General features: G+C 32.7%; 1 protein-coding gene across 1 annotated transcript; it reads left to right on the forward strand.

Annotated features, from left to right (window-relative positions):
* The first annotated feature begins 14119 nt into the window (after positions 1-14119).
* LOC139895766 (uncharacterized) lies at positions 14120-16820 on the forward strand. Its single transcript, XM_071878302.1, has 6 exons — positions 14120-14459; positions 15352-15480; positions 15554-15674; positions 15758-15839; positions 15909-16062; positions 16457-16820. The coding sequence occupies exons 1-6, from the start codon at positions 14187-14189 to the stop codon at positions 16583-16585; spliced, it is 888 nt and encodes a 295-aa protein (XP_071734403.1). The 5' UTR covers positions 14120-14186; the 3' UTR covers positions 16586-16820.
* Positions 16821-18103: the final 1283 nt, after the last annotated feature.

The raw sequence follows: 18103 nt of genomic DNA on the forward strand, positions 1-18103 counted from the left end.
AAATCGATGAATGACGTGTTCGTCCATATGGATTTGGAGCGATCGTCACAGTTTTCTATACCTGGAACAGACAGGGATGTCAAGCACTATGGATCCATATACAACTATTCGCGCCCACCAATTCTTATAACCGGCAGTTACTAGTTACCAAAGCTAAAGGGATTTTCGGTTCAAACTCGGTGTAGAATTTAGTATGCACTTGTATCCATTGCGTTTAAAATAAAGTGCATGTATTCTCAGCCCAAAAATATATATTGCTAAAGCATTTAAAAAGGGAGCAAATGAAACTCACCTTAGCAGCACATAAGGTCATTTACCGAAATGTGACTGAAACTCGGAATGCAAAATAACCGTAGATCTCATCCTAGAGAACATATGTTGGTCAATACATGTCTAACAAGCTAGGTCAGGTCATAGTGTATCACAATCCTAATGCTCGAGACCGACATGCAAAAGTTAACAAAAGTCATCTTAAAAAGTCAATTTTGACAATTGTTTAACAGAACGAGACGTGTCTTATATAAGAATTCATTTACTCGACTAGCAGTATCCAAAAATCTAATTTATTAATCTTATAAACAAGTTGTTTAAATATTAATTATAGATTCAAAAGCAATTTCAATTAACGTCAATCATAATTCAGTTGACCATAACTTTTAATTCGTTCATCGAAATCACGCGATTTCTATATGAAAAGTTATTAATTTTTCATCAGCTTTCCAATAACATGTATATCATATATCTTATATATTAGTAGCATATGTATTAAATTCGTGATTCATCATAAACAATTTAACGACGAAATTAAGCATACAAGCATGCATAATCATATATACTCGAGCACTAGACATGGATACACTATTAATATAAAAGATAAGATATGAATGTTCACGTATCAATATTGTGATTCAATATTACGAAAAAGTATAAAGACGCAACGGAGATGATAAACACTAGGTTTGGCTTGCGAACAATACCTACGAACATTACCCATAACCTCCATAGCTATAACTCATAGTTTCCTTAGCTCTATCCCGCTCGAAAACCCGTTTTGAAAATAACTCGCTTATGACCTCGTCGTAGTATTTTATGTATAATAATACTAATACTAATACTAATACTAATACTAATACTAATACTAATACTAATACTAATACTAATACTAATACTAATACTAATACTAATACTAATACTAATACTAATACTAATACTAATACTAATACTAATACTACTAATAATAATATTAGGATTAATAATATTAATTTTAATAATAATAATAATAATAAATATAAATAATATATTAAGAAACGGAGAGATTGAGAAAAAGATGTGTCTTCAATCGGCAGAATGCTCGAGCTTTTATAGACCATTTGTGAGACAGATGGCTCCGCGATCGCGATGTGTTTAGGCCTTGGAGCTCCGCGATCGCGAAGGTGACAGATCCAGCTCATCTAATTTTGTTTGCAAGCTTGTCGACATTATTTTATATTTATATATAATATATATAGTTTATTTTAATTAATTATATATTATATTATATTCTCGTGCATAGTTGACTTGTAACAATAGCTCCGTTGTCTTGTACGTTGATGCCCGATTTATGTCTCGGTTCCGGTTTTTCGAATATCTTTTCGTACACTTTAAAATCTTGTACATTAAGTTTCTTGGCTTATACTTTCGTTAATAGTTAGGCTTAAATCATCGATAAACTATATTACCCGAAGTATAACTTTTATATTTGAGTGTTTTGGTCATTTGCTTCTATAAATCGTCGCCTCATTATCTATTAAAGTATATTAATAATATTGAAACGTTTTATATCTAAATTTACGTTCTTTTAACAAAACATTTTAATAATTAAAATTCTATTATATTGAAGACGTTTTCTTACATTAAATATTATGATAGTTAAATAATTAACTTATCAAGAATCACGAGGAAAAATATTGTAAAGCATGCATTGAAAATTAAGCAGGAATCTCTACTACTTTTGTCTAATTCATGTTATTTGACACTTTGTTCTCGCTTGTAGATTACACTACTATTTATTCCGAATATCGTTAAAAAGAAAAGTTTTTCTTAAATCACAGTGGACCTCACAATAGAGACGCGTAACAATAACACAATCTATAAGAGATTTGATAAATATCTTTTAATTCTTTAGATGAATATATTAAGCATATATTGAGACAAATACACTTAATGTAAAGTATTATATATTTAATACTTTGTTAACGTTTTCAGGTTTAATATATATATATATATATATATATATATATATATATATATATATATATATATATATATATATATATATATATTCATATCTATTTAAATAATTGTTCGTGAATCGTCGAAATTTGGTCGAGGTTAAATAAATACATGAACATAGTTCAAAATTTTGAGATTCAACTTAACAGACTTTGCTTATCGTGTCGGAATCATATAAGATTAAGTTTAAATTTGGTCGAAAATTTTCGGGTTGTCACAGTACCTACCCGTTAAAGAAATTTCGTCCCGAAATTTGATTGGGATCATCATGGCTGACAATAAGTATGTTTTCATGACTCATATGAGTAGAGTTTTATCACCATTGAGTAATATAGATAAAACGATTCGATTATGTAAAGCGTACGAGTGAAGCTGTCACAAAAGGTTGAGATAAAGATTTAACTTTTGACGTAGTCACGGTGGATTTCCGGATTTCAAGGAATTTAAAGATAATCCTTGAAATCTATAAAAGATTTGATTCTCCGGTAATCAAGGAAATTATGATCCTCTTTGATTAAATGCGGTAATCTGCCTCGATTGCTATGTCTGATATTTCGCTATAAATTGACCTCTTCCGTTTCATTTATTTTCACCACTCCTATAATCTTCTTCCTTATTTCATACATCCCGATAGATTGTAAAAATGCTAAATCCAGTCCTGATTCTTGACATTTTCCTGGCTATAGTATCCTTCATTCTTCTTTTTCATCTGCCACCAGAGGAAGTTATTTTCTTCTACTATTACCTTGGGGTTATAATGTTTTTAATTCTCCCGTGTCTTTACGTTGCAATACGTATTGATATACACGGTCTGTAATTTATGTGTTGTTGTCAAGCTTTATATTTTCCCTTATATTTATGAGCTCCATGCTTTTGTTTTTCCTTCCCGACTTCAAGTCAAGAGAATAATGGTCCAGAATTCGTAGGTATGGAGTTTCGAATGATCATAATATACAAAGTAGAAAGGAAAGGTAATAGCACGATTTGATTTGTCAAATTACCAGAATATCCGAAAAATACCGAATCATCAAGAAAAATATTTTCTTGATAGTTTAGAGGTTAAATAGAATGAAAGAGTTATGTAACATGGTTCATGATGAGGGTATGATCTGTGAACCTTTATCGCGTTCCATTAGAAACTCAGCATGACTTACTGTAATATAATCACGTTGATCAAGTGTCATTATATTATACTAACTCATGCTTCATTTCCCAACACTACTTCAAAAACATTCATATTTTAAATTCGAATTTTCAGATTTTAGAAACTACAACAGTTTCCTTTATGATGTAACACTGATAGCGCGAAGAGATAAATGATAGATAGGAATGGTTATAAAAATATCTTCAGAAATACCGAGGATCTTTATAATGAAAGATACGATGATATCTTAGAATTTCTAATATCGAAAAATGATAAAGAAGATTTGTCCGTAAAGATTTAGAGTCAGGAGCAAGGTATTCGTTAATGACTTCAGCAGATACTGAATCATTTGTATTCTTTGAAGGTAGGTTTAGTCTTTGTGATTTGTCCACAGCCTCCTTCATGGTTTACTCAATCCGTTTTCCAGTTCCAAACCTTCTATTTTTATGAGCTTTGCCAACACATTATTCTTTATCATCAAACTTTTAACTGTTAAGGTCGTTTACAGTTTTTGCTGCTTCAACAGCATTTTTCCAAAATTCGGAGAACTAGTTCGCAGTTTAGGGTGTTTTACAGAAACTTCACATTCGAAGTGTGTAAGTCTAAGAGATAGACGTTATATGTACATATATAACTGTTGGCGTAGAATTGCTGGGAAATTCGAGAATAATGATTGAAGGTTTTTGGTATGACAATTACCGTTACAAGATGCAGATGAGTACATGATAGGGTTTCAATGAATATAATGATTTTTCGGACAGTCAAAGATCAATGAAGTTGTTGATAGTTTTACTGCTAATGTGGTGGGATATAAACGGTTTTCCGGTAACGATGACGAAGGGCAAACTTATATATCAAAGTTATAATAAGGCTTATTCGAATGGAAGGTCGATGTTGATTTGCTGGAGATGTGATAAAACTGGCTACTTTGGAGAGGGATTGTAAAGTTATTTTTGGTAATAACAATGTTAAAAGATTATAGATGCGTTTTAAACTTCTACTTAGGTTCCGGGGGTTTTCCGGGTGCATAACTGTGGATAACGTGTGGTTGGATCATCATCTCGATTGTTTCTTAATTGAGATGTTTTCAAGATTTATACAGACTTTGAATGCAGATTGTAATCGTCATATGATGTTCATAATTATTTTTCTGAGTTTTATGAATAGGAGTAATGTTCTAGCACAGTTTTGAAATCATTGTACAACTTTGAAAGATGTAGGGATCTAAGAGTGATGATATCGATTATATCTCGACTTGGATTCTGATATATTAAAATCAGAATATGTAATTGAATTTGAATGAGTATGGTTGTTCTGATTTCTATGAAATAATATATCTCGTTATGAAAGTAGTGAATATAGTTGATGATTTGTTGAATCAGAATCGAAGAATATAACATATTAATTGTGAATTTATATATCTCTCGGGTATTATCTACCCGTTAAAATATTCTCACCATTAACAGTTTGTACAAAAGAATTATCTTAATTACAATCTTTATGAAAATATACCTACATACATATTTTCTTTAGATGTAATCATGGATTTAATGAGTTAACAAAATATTAATCTCATCTGGTTTTCGACTAGGACTAGAATATATAATCTCTAAAACTTTAGATATTACTTAATCGCCGTAGAATATGTCTTCAATGAAGTTATGAATTAATACTTCATCGTTTGTTGTTGTTGGTATTCCTTGGTACCTACAGTGCGTAGGATGTTGATGCTCAAGGTACAAATTGTGATGTTGAGGTGTGGGATGCGGAGGTTGTTATTGGTGGTGGTAATGGTACTGTTGGTGTTGATGATGGTGGTACTGCGATGCCGGTGATGCTGCTGGTGCTTGTAACCTTTGCACCATATTTTCCAAAGCCATTACCCGAGCACGAAGCTCGTTGACTTCTTCTATTACACCGGGGTGATTGTCGATTCGGACGAGCGGGCGAATAAGATCTAGAATTTGAGATAGTATATAATCGTGACGAGATACTTTGGAAATGAGAGAGAAAATGGTATTACGAACAGGTTCGCCGGTAAGTGCTTCAGGTTCTTCTCCAAGAGGGCAATGTGGTGGATGGAAGAGATCGTCTTCTTCTTGTCTCCAATAATTAAGTAAGCTACGAACCCATCCCCAATTCATCCAGAATAGATGATGGCTAATTGGTTGATCCATTCCGGTCACACTGCTTTCAGAGCTCGAGTGAAAATCCATATCGAAATATTTTTCGGAATCTAAGGAATTTGAACTAGATACGTGATCCATCTTGTATAATTAGGGAATTGATTTTTGATATGAAATAGATTATAGGACTTAGATTGGTATTCTTCAACACATAATTTACATATGTATATATAATACCAAAATCCCAGAAATTTTCGGAAGATGTCAGGAAAAGTTTACAGTAACAGATACGCTAATATGAATTTTGTCTATACACTATTCATGCAATAACTGTAGGCAAATGTGTCTAGACTTAAGAATGATAAGCATGTAATTTCCGACAAGAAATGATAAGCAAAACTCGGTAAAAACAGATACGGTCATAGTCCAGACTCACTAATGCATCCTAACAATTACCAGTTAAACACACTAATGCAAATTCTGGTTCCCTATGACCTCAAGCTCTGATACCAATCCATAATCGATTTCATAGTGAGGTACTGACCTCTACATGATACTGTGATGACCCGTCCAAATCCATTTGGACAAATACATCATTCATTGATTTCATAGTGAGGTTTTTACCTCTATATGATACGTTTTGTTAACATTGCATTCTTTTGAAAAGGGCACACTATAAATGAATATATAAATCCAAGGTTTTCGACATCTGATGATTTCTACGTATGGACAATCACCGTATATAATAGTTTTTAACAATACATTTGTTGACAATACAGTCAAATAAGATACATGGTGATGATTTTGTGAATGCAAAGTTTTCTTGAATAAAGCATGTATGACTCCATGCACATAGCTTGTATAACGTATAAGCAAACAGCGGAAGACTTCTAGGAACCTGAGAATAAACATGCTTAAAAGTGTCAACACAAAGGTTGGTGAGTTCATAGTTTTAATGTTGCGCATAATCTGTATATAAAGGTGGATCACAAGATTTCAGTTGTTTCATCCAGAAACGTTTATCAAATTATTCTACAAGATTGAGCACCCTAGTAACTAAACTTTAACGTTATAATAAGTACCCCTATTTTAACATACATGCAATCAACATGTATAATACACGCAATCCAACGTGTACTAAACTCAAATAGTATACGTTTGTTTTATAGTTCAAGCTAGGTTTTCTATACCTGGAACAGACGGGGATGTCAAGCCCTATGGATCCATATACAACTATTCGCGCCCACCAGTTCTTATAACCGGCAGTTACTAGTTACCAAAGCTAAAGGGATTTTCGGTTCAAACTCGGTGTAGAATTTAGTATGCACTTGTATCCATTGCGTTTAAAATAAATTGCATGTATTCTCAGCCCAAAAATATATATTGCAAAAGCATTTAAAAAGGGAGCAAATGAAACTCACCTTAGCAGCACATAAGGTCATTTACCGAAATGTGACCGAAACTCGGAATGCAAAATAACCGTAGATCTCATCCTAGAGAACATATGTTGGTCAATACATGTCTAACAAGCTAGGTCAGGTCATAGTGTATCACAATCCTAATGCTCGAGACCGACATGCAAAAGTTAACAAAAGTCACCTTAAAAAGTCAATTTTGACAATTGTTTAACAGAATGAGACGTGTCTTATATAAGAATTCATTTACTCGACTAGCAGTATCCAAAAATCCAATTTATTATCTTATAAACAAGTTGTTTAAATATTAATTGTAGATTCAAAAGCAATTTCAATTAACGTCAATCGTAATTCAGTTGACCATAACTTTTAATTCGTTCATCGAAATCACGCGATTTCTAAATGAAAAGTTATTAATTTTTCGCCAGCTTTCCAATAACATGTATATCATATACCTTATATATATCAGTAGCATATGTATTAAATTCGTGATTCATCATAAACTATTTAACGACGAAATTAAACATACAAGCATACATAATCATATATACTCGAGCACTAGACATGGATACACTATTAATATAAAAGATAAGATATGAATGCTCACGTATCAATATTGTGATTCAATATTACAGAAAAGTATAAAGACGCAACTGAGATGATAAACACTAGGTTTGGCTTGCGAACAATACCCACGAACATTACCCATAACCTCCATAGCTATAACCCATAGTTTCCTTAGCTCTATCCCGCTCGAAAACCCGTTTTGAAAATAACTCGCTTATGACCTCGTTGTAGTATTTTATGTATAATAATACTAATACTACTAATAATAATATTAGGATTAATAATATTAATTTTAATAATAATAATAATAATAAATATAAATAATATATTAAGAAACAGAGAGATTGAGAAAAAGATGTGTCTTCAATCGGCAGAATGCTCGAGCTTTTATAGAACATTTGTGAGACAGACGGCTCCGCGATCGCGATGTGTTTAGGCCTTGGAGCTCCGCGATCGCGATGGTGACAGATCCAGCTCATCCAATTTTGTTTGCAAGCTTGTCGACATAATTTTATATTTATATATAATATATATAATTTATTTTAATTAATTATATATTATATTATATTCTCGTGCATAGTTGACTTGTAACAATAGCTCCGTTGTCTTGTACATTGATGCCCGATTTATGTCTCGGTTCCAGTTTTTCGAATGTCTTTTCGTACACTTTAAAATCTTGTACATTACGTTTCGCGGCTTATACTTTCGTTAATAGTTAGGCTTAAATCATCGATAAACTATATTACCCGAAGTATAACTTTTTATATTTGGGTGTTTTGGTCATTTGCTTCTATAAATCGTCGCCTCATTACCTATTAAAGTATATTAATAATATTGGAACGTTTTATATCTAAATTTACGTTCTTTTAACAAAACATTTTATTAATTAAAATTCTATTATATTGAAAACGTTTTCTTACATTAAATATTATGATAGTTAGATAATTAACTTATCAAGAATCACGAGGAAAAATATTGTAAAGCATGCATTGAAAGTTAAGCAGGAATCTCTACTACTTTTGTCTAATTCATGTTATTTGACACTTTGTTCTCACTTGTAGATTACACTACTATTTATTCCGAATATCATTAAAAAGAAAAGTTTATCTTAAATCCCAGTGGACCTCACAACAGAGACCCGTAACAATAACACAATCTATAAGAGATTTGATAAATATCTTTTAATTCCGTAGATGAATATATTAAGTATATATTGAGACAAATACGCTTAATGTAAAGTATTATACATTTAATACTTTGTTAACGTTTTCAAGTTTAATATATATATATACATATACATATACATATATATATATATATATATATATATATATATATATATATATATATATATATAGATATATATATATATATATATATATATATATATATACATATATACACACACACATATATATATATATATATATATATATATATACATATACATATTCCTATCCATTTAAATAATCGTTCGTGAATCGTCGAAATTTGGACGAGGTTAAATAAATACATGAACATAGTTCAAAATTTTGAGATTCAACTTAACAGACTTTGCTTATCGTGTCGGAATCATATAAGATTAAGTTTAAATTTGGTCGAAAATTTCCGGGTTGTCACATAGCAGCGCTTCTCTCCTAACGCAATCCTTACCCGCGCTACCGGACTCACAGCGCATCACTAGACTTACTCTTGATCCACAGGTAGCGTTCTACGAACATAAATCCTACAATTCAACCTGAGCCATCAAACAACCATCTATCCCGTCGATGGTAGGTCAACGTTTAATCACCCATGTTGAGATCCTCATCTTACAAGGGGTTATTCACGGTACTCCGGACCGGAGAGTTAAACTCAAATGACCCTTAAATTCCTCTCTGTTGTTGATAAAACATGGACCGAACCTAACCCCTCTATTCTATGCGTGATCAGGTATAATAGTATTTTAGGTATGTATGAATTAAAAACTGGTGTGTGAGTATCACCCCCTTATGATTTCGATCTTACTCTATGTTATTTTTTTTTGGCAAAAAATATAAGTGAAATATATAAGACTTTTCACAAAGTGGTGAAAATCAATGATTACACAATGAAATGGATATGGATTTACATGCTTTGTATCCACCCATCTTAACCAAAAAATACAATTACAGTAAGTCATCTAACAAACTAACACCATTGTCAATGAACAACAACATAACAAAACATCCATTGGACTTTTCAGAGACTAAAGAACTAGGGAGTTTGACAACTTTTACTCTTGATATGCACTCCATGTCAAAGCAATGCTAGACCCACTTTGATTTTACATTAGCAACCAGAACTAAATCGACCATTTGTAAAGTTGAATACTCGAACACGCCTTTAAATATACTAGCAGTTGATATTCCACTACTTGGACATAGTTGACAACAAAATATGAAGTTAAATTCTATGATACTTACGGTAGTTATCATTTTAGAACCATCCTATTATCTTTGAAACTTGAAGATGATTCTTCCAAACTAAACATTGAGCATAACCATTACTAAACCAACAAACGCAATAACTACCTCAACCAAAACCACACATTGTTGCAAATTTTCACTTTCATTGAATTGAACTTCAATGCTATTGACCCGTTGTGATCACTCAAGCCCACTACCATCAAATCCAGCCCATATACACTTGTTGACTAGATACTCAAACAAGCCCAATACCTACTCCTTTATGATGATAAGATTTTTGACCCATGTGACCCAAAATTATAATCCCTCATTCACAAACATATGATCCAAATTGCTAACCTTGAAATATCTTATGGGCATTTTGATGAACTCCAAAACCTTGAGAACTAAAAAACGATTCTTCTTCCTTTATCCTTATCTTTAAGATCCCTAGTGTTTCACGTGTCGAAACTCATTGTTTATTCTTGTTCGGACGTTCGCAACTATCAAACATACTCTCCAAAAAATTCTTGAAAACATCATTTTCCTTTTCTTTAAAATGCTTTTTGGGGTGTAAGATTTTTCCATAGACCTTAATTTGTTTCTTTGCAAACTCAGAAGACTGCTCATCATGTTCTTGATCATCATTATCTACTTCTAAAGTATCCGCTGATCCCGCATCAACTTCTTCTGAGAATTCCCTTGCCTTATATTTTTTCTTTTTGTTACCTTTATTTGGGCTACGGTGAGATGTTGAGCTCGCATTCTTCTTCGTCAATCCCTTCGATATCTGTGCATTCTTTTTGTAAAGAGAACACGACGACCGGCAATCTAATGTAAGACATTGGTGCAAATCTTGTTTATCATGTGTAAAATGAGCATAGTGAAAAAACGTGGGAGCTTCAGGCAAATCAGCATCAAGTGCAGGGCTTTTACTTTCCAAACCATTCACATTGGGCTTATTAGAAAAACTTGCAGGCCCATCAGGCTCATTAAGGTTTGGCTCAATTCCTTTACCTGACCCTTTTCCAAGCCCATTAGTATTACTTGAAGTGGGCATGTCTGAACAAACAAAAGAGTGCATAACAGGGGATGCACAGTTACCAGCCACATTAAAGGTACCTTCCAAATTTTTAACCAGATCGTTAGAACCTCTTTCCTCAAAAGAGGTGATATAAACCAACTTTTCAGGCGCCATGTTCAATGTTTTCTTTAAAACAGAGCCTTTGTACTTTTCATAGACCTCAAGGTTTAGATTGGGATTGGACATACCGCTAAAATCCACTGGATCTAAGAAGACACCCGTTTGACTTTTATGCAATTCAAAATTTGAATCCAATTACCGTTATCATCACAATCCTGCCTAACCGGAGTTACAGGTTCTTTTTCCGATGACACTAAACCAACAGCAGCTTCGTCATTACTAACCGGTTCTGGTTCATCACCAATGTTTGCCTCAACATTCTCACCTTCATCACCATCATTGATAGCATTATTAATACATTCCATAAAACCTTCATTATCATCGTTGTTAATGTGATCACGAGGGTTAAAATTGCCATCGACTTCATGTACCCAAATATTCACCATCTGCTTGTCTTTCAACATTATATTTATGATCTTATCTATATGGTTCACCTCTTGAGTTTCAATAAACACATAGAGTGATTCGGCTTGAATCAAATCATATGAAGATTTAGCAATGTACAAAGTAGTCCCAATCTCTTGAACAATCCTGGAGATATTCTCCGTATCACCATAATCAAAAGAAACACCCCTTATTTCAATCCATGTGAACCTCGAAAAGATTCCACTTCTATCAGACAATGGAGTAACCTTCAGGAATTCGTTTGTATTACCAATTGAAATGTGACCTTGACACAAATTATGAAAACTCATAACATCCGAACATCTCACAATCGCCCCATAGATATCCCATAAAGAACATTTATCAATTTTTGCCTTGCGATTGATAAGCCATTCTGCAATTTTGGATTTTGAAATCTCAACTTTATCTATGAGCAAAATGCTTCGCTTCATCCCCTCACTAATTTCGTCGTTCAACTGAAGCTGAATCGTTCCCTTGTAATTATTAGTTTTGTTGGAATTTGGTTGTTCTCTTGAGAAAGCATAACCAGAATGGTTGCTTTGATGCCTGAAATTGTTGTTGTTATGATGCCTGAAACTGTTCTTCGAAGACGAAAAATTCTTGTCAAACTTTGCAAACCCAGTTCTAATTCTATTGCCCATAAGAATTGTCCCATTCATAGACTTGACCGCAACAGAGGCTCTTCATGTTTTGCAAATTTAACAAAAGCAAAATTACGACCACTCCTCCAAGCAATGTTTTGAATCCACCCAAACTTCCTAAACGCATTGCTAATAGCCTAATAGTCATAGGGTTTGTAGCCCCAGCCAAATTACCGATGAAAACCGTTCAAATTCTTTTATGTTGTCGTTGACCTCCAAAATCATCTTCCCTGGGTTTAGATTGGTCACCGTCAATGATTGTGTCTTTAGGCACCTGGATTGGACTATTTCTAGTCTCCACTACCTGGATTGGACTATTTCTTAACACCGCATCAGCGTAAGAATGAGTTGAAGTATGGATTTTAATCGGTTGAAAGGGTTGCGAATTTGAGGGAGAAATTGTAGGATTGGAAACGGGGGTTTGATTTTGTTTAGTTTGTGAGTTTGATATTGAGTTTGAATTTGGGAAAGAAATTGGGTTTGGATGGACAAGTATGGAGAGCATACTTGCTTCTGATGGAAAAGTATTTTTCAATGTTTACTCTATGTTATTTGTTGTTGAATAGTAGAATAACTTCAATTTGGCGTATTAGTTACTCCGCATTTATTTCTTTTATGGGCTGACTTGTTTAAACTTTCCTTGAGTTCAAGCCATCAATTAATCATAAGTTATGAGTGATGCTCACTTTTTTATTCAAATTATACCTTTCTTTTGACAACATCGTCAAAGAAAGACCAAGTCCGTTCCGGTTGTAAGCTTACTTATAATTAAATAAGGGTGGTGATATATTCATCATCATTTTTACTTCATCTATTGTAAATCATTCATTAATATGTTATACTGTACAATCTGTTAATGCACAGTTATGGTGGATGAAGTGAAAATGTTGTTGTATTTATCAATGCCCTTTAAAATAACTTAGTGGAGTTGAAAATTGTTCAAAAGTTTAAGGGTTTAGAATCTTAAATATTTTCGCTTTAAAGCAACAATATGATTATTCTGATAACGATAATATTATAAACCAAATATCATAAAGATTAAATTAAGATATAGCTACAATCTTAAAATGAGAATGACAAAAACTTAAATAAAACTTCACTGTCCGGCCATATAATGGGTGTGCGTTTGTCATTTCAATAAAAAAAAAAAAAAAAAAGGAAATTAAAACACAATTTCATATTCCTCTACTTAAGATTCCATAGATTTGCTACTTTTAACATTGCATCAGAAGTTTTTATTTTAAAAAGTAGTAAAGATTCACACTATTAAAAAATAATAATGCAAATTAAATTAAAACTTAACAATTAAAAGTTTAAACGAAGCAAACAAATATAAAATTTCACTTAATTATTTACAGTTTAAAAAAAAATAAAAATAGATGATCTAAAAGGTCAAAAGAATAACTTGACCCCTCTATATAATTAAAGTAAATTAAAAAATTGGTTGAATATATTCATTTTTAACACATATATTTATAATAATTTTTTAGATTGCTTCACTATAAAAATGTAGTTTTAAAATACTACGTGGTAGTAAAATCTATTAAAAATAAATAAAAATAAATATCATAAACTTTATCATCAAAAAATGTCAAAATGTCATGTGTTTCACGGACTATCGAGTGCACAAAACCGACCAGCACGTCATACCAAAAAGACAATTATATCCCTGAATCCCGATCCCATCTCCACGTCATCTTTCAACGTTTACCCATTTTCATTTAGAAGCGCGTGTCAATCACTCTCCCCTTCTTGTTCAATCACCTTGACCACATACATCTCCCATCCTTATTCCGATTCTTGCATAGATACAAATGCACAAAAACAAATCATTACATAAATACATAAATACACACACACAAATTAAACTCTCTATTCATCGGTTCAATCTATCTATTATCTATTATTAAATTAAAATTAAAATTAAAATTATTGATAATTACAAATCTATAATTACTGCGTCTGTGTGTTTTTCCGTTCACCGGTGATGGCGGATATCGGCCAAACAACTACTGAAGTATTCGCGCCAACGACGACGTTACAAGTATGGCGAACACTCGTCAACTGGTTGAATTTTGTGTTTCAGATCTTAGGTCAGATCATCAGAGGTACACCTTCGATTGCTTCGTTTATAGATTTTTCTTCAACGACGTCGTTTAAGCCTTTGCCGGTCGTTGAGTGTCCGGAATCATCTGCCTCTAAAAATTTCGTTTGTATTCCGACCGCCGTTACTGAATATGGTCGTTTACCTAAGCTCACGGTACGTCTAAATTTCATCATGAATTTGGTTTAAATCTGATTCTGTTATTGTTAATTAGTTTTTTGCATTTATTTGTGGCATTTGAGTGTAGTGCTTAAAGTTATCTGCAGTAGTTGTCTGGCATTGAAGTATATTATTGTGGATATTTATATTTATAACTGTATATGGAGTATTGTTAGTAGATGATTGAGGATGTATGTTTGGTATCTGTAAGGATTATTGCTTTGTGAAATTGGTTGATGTTTTATAACTGCAAATTGATGTATAGTAAGTACTAGTATAAATATAAATTTAATGATGATTGAAAGGTTGAGTAATTATTGTCATTAGTCATAAAAAAGAAAGAGTTAGGAAGTTAAATTAAACTAGAGAAGCTTGAACAATCAAAGCTTTTAGTCATCCATGATAAAATGTGGTATGTAGAGTGTTTCAAAGTTGAGCGTGTGAGATACGACCGAAAGAATGGTCAATCGGGTTTGAACTGTTAATATAACTAGGCATGATTACTCAAAATATGTGAATTTAAACTTGCTCGTACATCATAACATTGAGAACAATGGCGAATCTAGTAAGAGACCGGTGGGGTCCCGTCACACCACTAGTTTGTAAATTTCTTTTTACAAAGTAATTTTTCATATTGTACCGGACACCACTAAATTGAAGTAATAGACCCTATATATTTGTGGGATTCATAGTTTCTTGAGGTAAACAACCACTAAATTACCCTTACAATATACGGCGTAATAGGTTTTGGGAAAAAATTCCAGGGCCCCTTTGAGCTTTCATCCTAGATTCGCCACCGATTGAGAACTTAATAGCTATAGGTTTTGAGATATATAGTTTAGATTATGCGTAGTTTGAAATCACATGAATATAAAATCTCTGGCTGCAGGTGGTTCTTGATTTGGACGAAACATTGGTATGTGCATATGAGACATCTAGTTTACCTGACAGTGTTCGGAAACAAGCTGCCGATGTTGGATTGACATGGTTTGAGCTAGAATGCGTATCATCTGACAAGGTGAGATTTGAACCTCTATTACTTTTTGTATAAAATAATTACTATAGCATAATGCGTAAACTTTGGTTTGAAGGAGTCTGATGGAAAACCCAAAGTTAGTTACGTGACAGTATTTGAACGTCCTGGATTGCACGAATTTCTTTCCCAGCTTAGCAAATTTGCTGATCTTGTATTGTTTACCGCAGGCCTTGAAGGTTTGTGTACGCTATAGTTTTTTTCTTATATCTGCAATTGATCATCATTGATCTTTATATTTGCTACTATCGTATGACTGCAGGATATGCTAGACCACTTGTTGATAGAATAGATACTGAAAAAACATTCAGCCGTAGATTTTATCGGCCTTCAACAATTTCCACGTAAGTAGTATTAATTATTAGTTATAGATTACATTAGTCTCTTAAATTGCTTCATATTTCATGTACCAGGGAATATCGAGAACATGTGAAGGACCTATCTTTCATATCAACAGATTATTGCAGAATAGTTATCGTTGATAACAATCCATTCAGTTTCTTATTGCAACCAGTCAATGGAATACCATGCATACCTTTTACTGCTGGACAACCACGCGACGACCAGGTATCCACATGAATAATATGTAACTTCTTTATCAGAGGGGCTTATGGGTTGGTTACTAATGTGTCTAAATGGTTCATCTTTTAAGGGTTTGTGGAATACATTTTTTTCCCAATTATTAGTTAGTCAATAATTATTAGAAATGTTATGTTGTCTTTTGAATAATATCATCTTTTTTTATCGATAAAACCTGCACACATTGAGTGATATTCTGTCCATTTGACCCTTTTTTATAGGTTTAATATTTTTATTTTATCTAGTTGACCTGTTAAGTATCAAACAGAACTGGATAAATACATGTTTAAGTAAATGGGTCAAATTGTCACCTCTGTTGTTTACAAATTACCATGTGCACTCATCTACCAATGTAAATGTTCTTGCAAAATAATAATAACAGCTTCTTGAGGTCATCCTTCCCCTACTGAAGCATCTTTCTGAGCAGAGGGATGTAAGACCTGTGCTATACGAAAGGTTCCGCATGCCCGAATGGTTCGAAAAACATGGAATCCCAGCCACTAGGGCATAGTTCTTCTTTTGGCACCCACGACAGCAGAACCTACTTCAAGCACCTCATTTTGTATAGCTATTATATAGTATTGTATACAGGCGGAGACTCGTTCATATATTCTTTTAGTCATTGTTTCCTTGTATCACATGTTCAAATTCGTATTCGTGTTGTAAGCCAGTATATAGATTGTAAGATTCGTCTACTTATGTAAACCTGTTGCAGATCAATAAATCACTTGGGTTAATTTATTTGATTTTGTAGTGCTACTTCTGTTGTTGACTGATTGCAGCCTAATCTCGATCTTGATTAGGACACCATGGGCAACCCAACTTGGACAACAAAGATTTTGTTACTAACTGTGCACTAAAAAGCCACTTTAATAATTACTATAATTATTGGTGTTTTGTATTCATAAATAATCCACTTTTCTAAAACAAAAAGTGACAAAAAGAAACTTTAGCAGGTTTAGTGTTAGGTTTGTTTTAATGGAAAGTTAGGATTAGTATAGTGAAGCCGAAAAGTAGGACAACTCAGTGGACTTAAATAGTTGAATGGGTCGTAAGTTGTAACATCTATCAACCATACCCAAAGTCCAAAATTTGTTGCTGGACTACAAAACTTTTTTATGCAAAATATATAAGTAGTGGGACCATTTATGTTTCTTTCTTTTAAGTGAAACGTACATTATACTCTAATCGCACACCTATCGTTTCCAACACCATCATAACTCCCATTTGTGTTTGCTCGACATTTTCTTCTTTAAGGTTGTCGGTTCATAAGTTCCTACACAAACTAACTTGGTAACACTTTTGCAATGTTAAATTTTTATTTTCCACCAATTGATTGAAAGATCTCTCATAATTTATGTAGCGATATCTTCAAAATATAGACCTTTTAGCTACTAATTTAACTTTTTCATCGTCAAATGTAAGAACTTTCTTGCTAAAGAAATATTTTTAATGGTTAACATCATTTGTATTTTTGTTGACATCTAAAATTCTAACCATGTTTGAGAATAATTATTTAAATAGCATAATTGTTTAATGAGATTTGCTAAACGTACGCCCTTAGGAGTTAAGACTACGAGCATCTAATGGAATGGAGTGTAATTTAATTCTTTGTATAACCTAAAGTTGTGATGAATAAATACTCATACTAAATTTAAATATGAAAAACCAATATTAAAAATGAATATTTACTTTACAATTAATTCGATTAAGTTTATAAATTTATATATAGTAAATTTAAACGTAGCCTGCGAAGGATTAACAAATCTCTTCTCTCTTATAAGCTTCAAAGAGAAACTTTTAAATATAAAATGCATATATAAGCTACGTAATGTGCCCGAAACTGTAGGCAATTCATGTGCAAGTATAATGATGGTGACAAGAAAAAGGTGTATGTATGCAACATGCCCTTGTTTTGCATCTGGTCTACAACTAGTGTTGACGTTTTGTTTATATACTATATTCATAGTAAAAGTTAATCTATATCCACTCGAAGTGCATAAAAATATTCTTCGCAGATGTCTGTAGA

The sequence above is a fragment of the Rutidosis leptorrhynchoides genome, chromosome 3 (assembly GCF_046630445.1).
Source record: "Rutidosis leptorrhynchoides isolate AG116_Rl617_1_P2 chromosome 3, CSIRO_AGI_Rlap_v1, whole genome shotgun sequence".
Taxonomy (NCBI): Eukaryota; Viridiplantae; Streptophyta; class Magnoliopsida; order Asterales; family Asteraceae; genus Rutidosis; species Rutidosis leptorrhynchoides.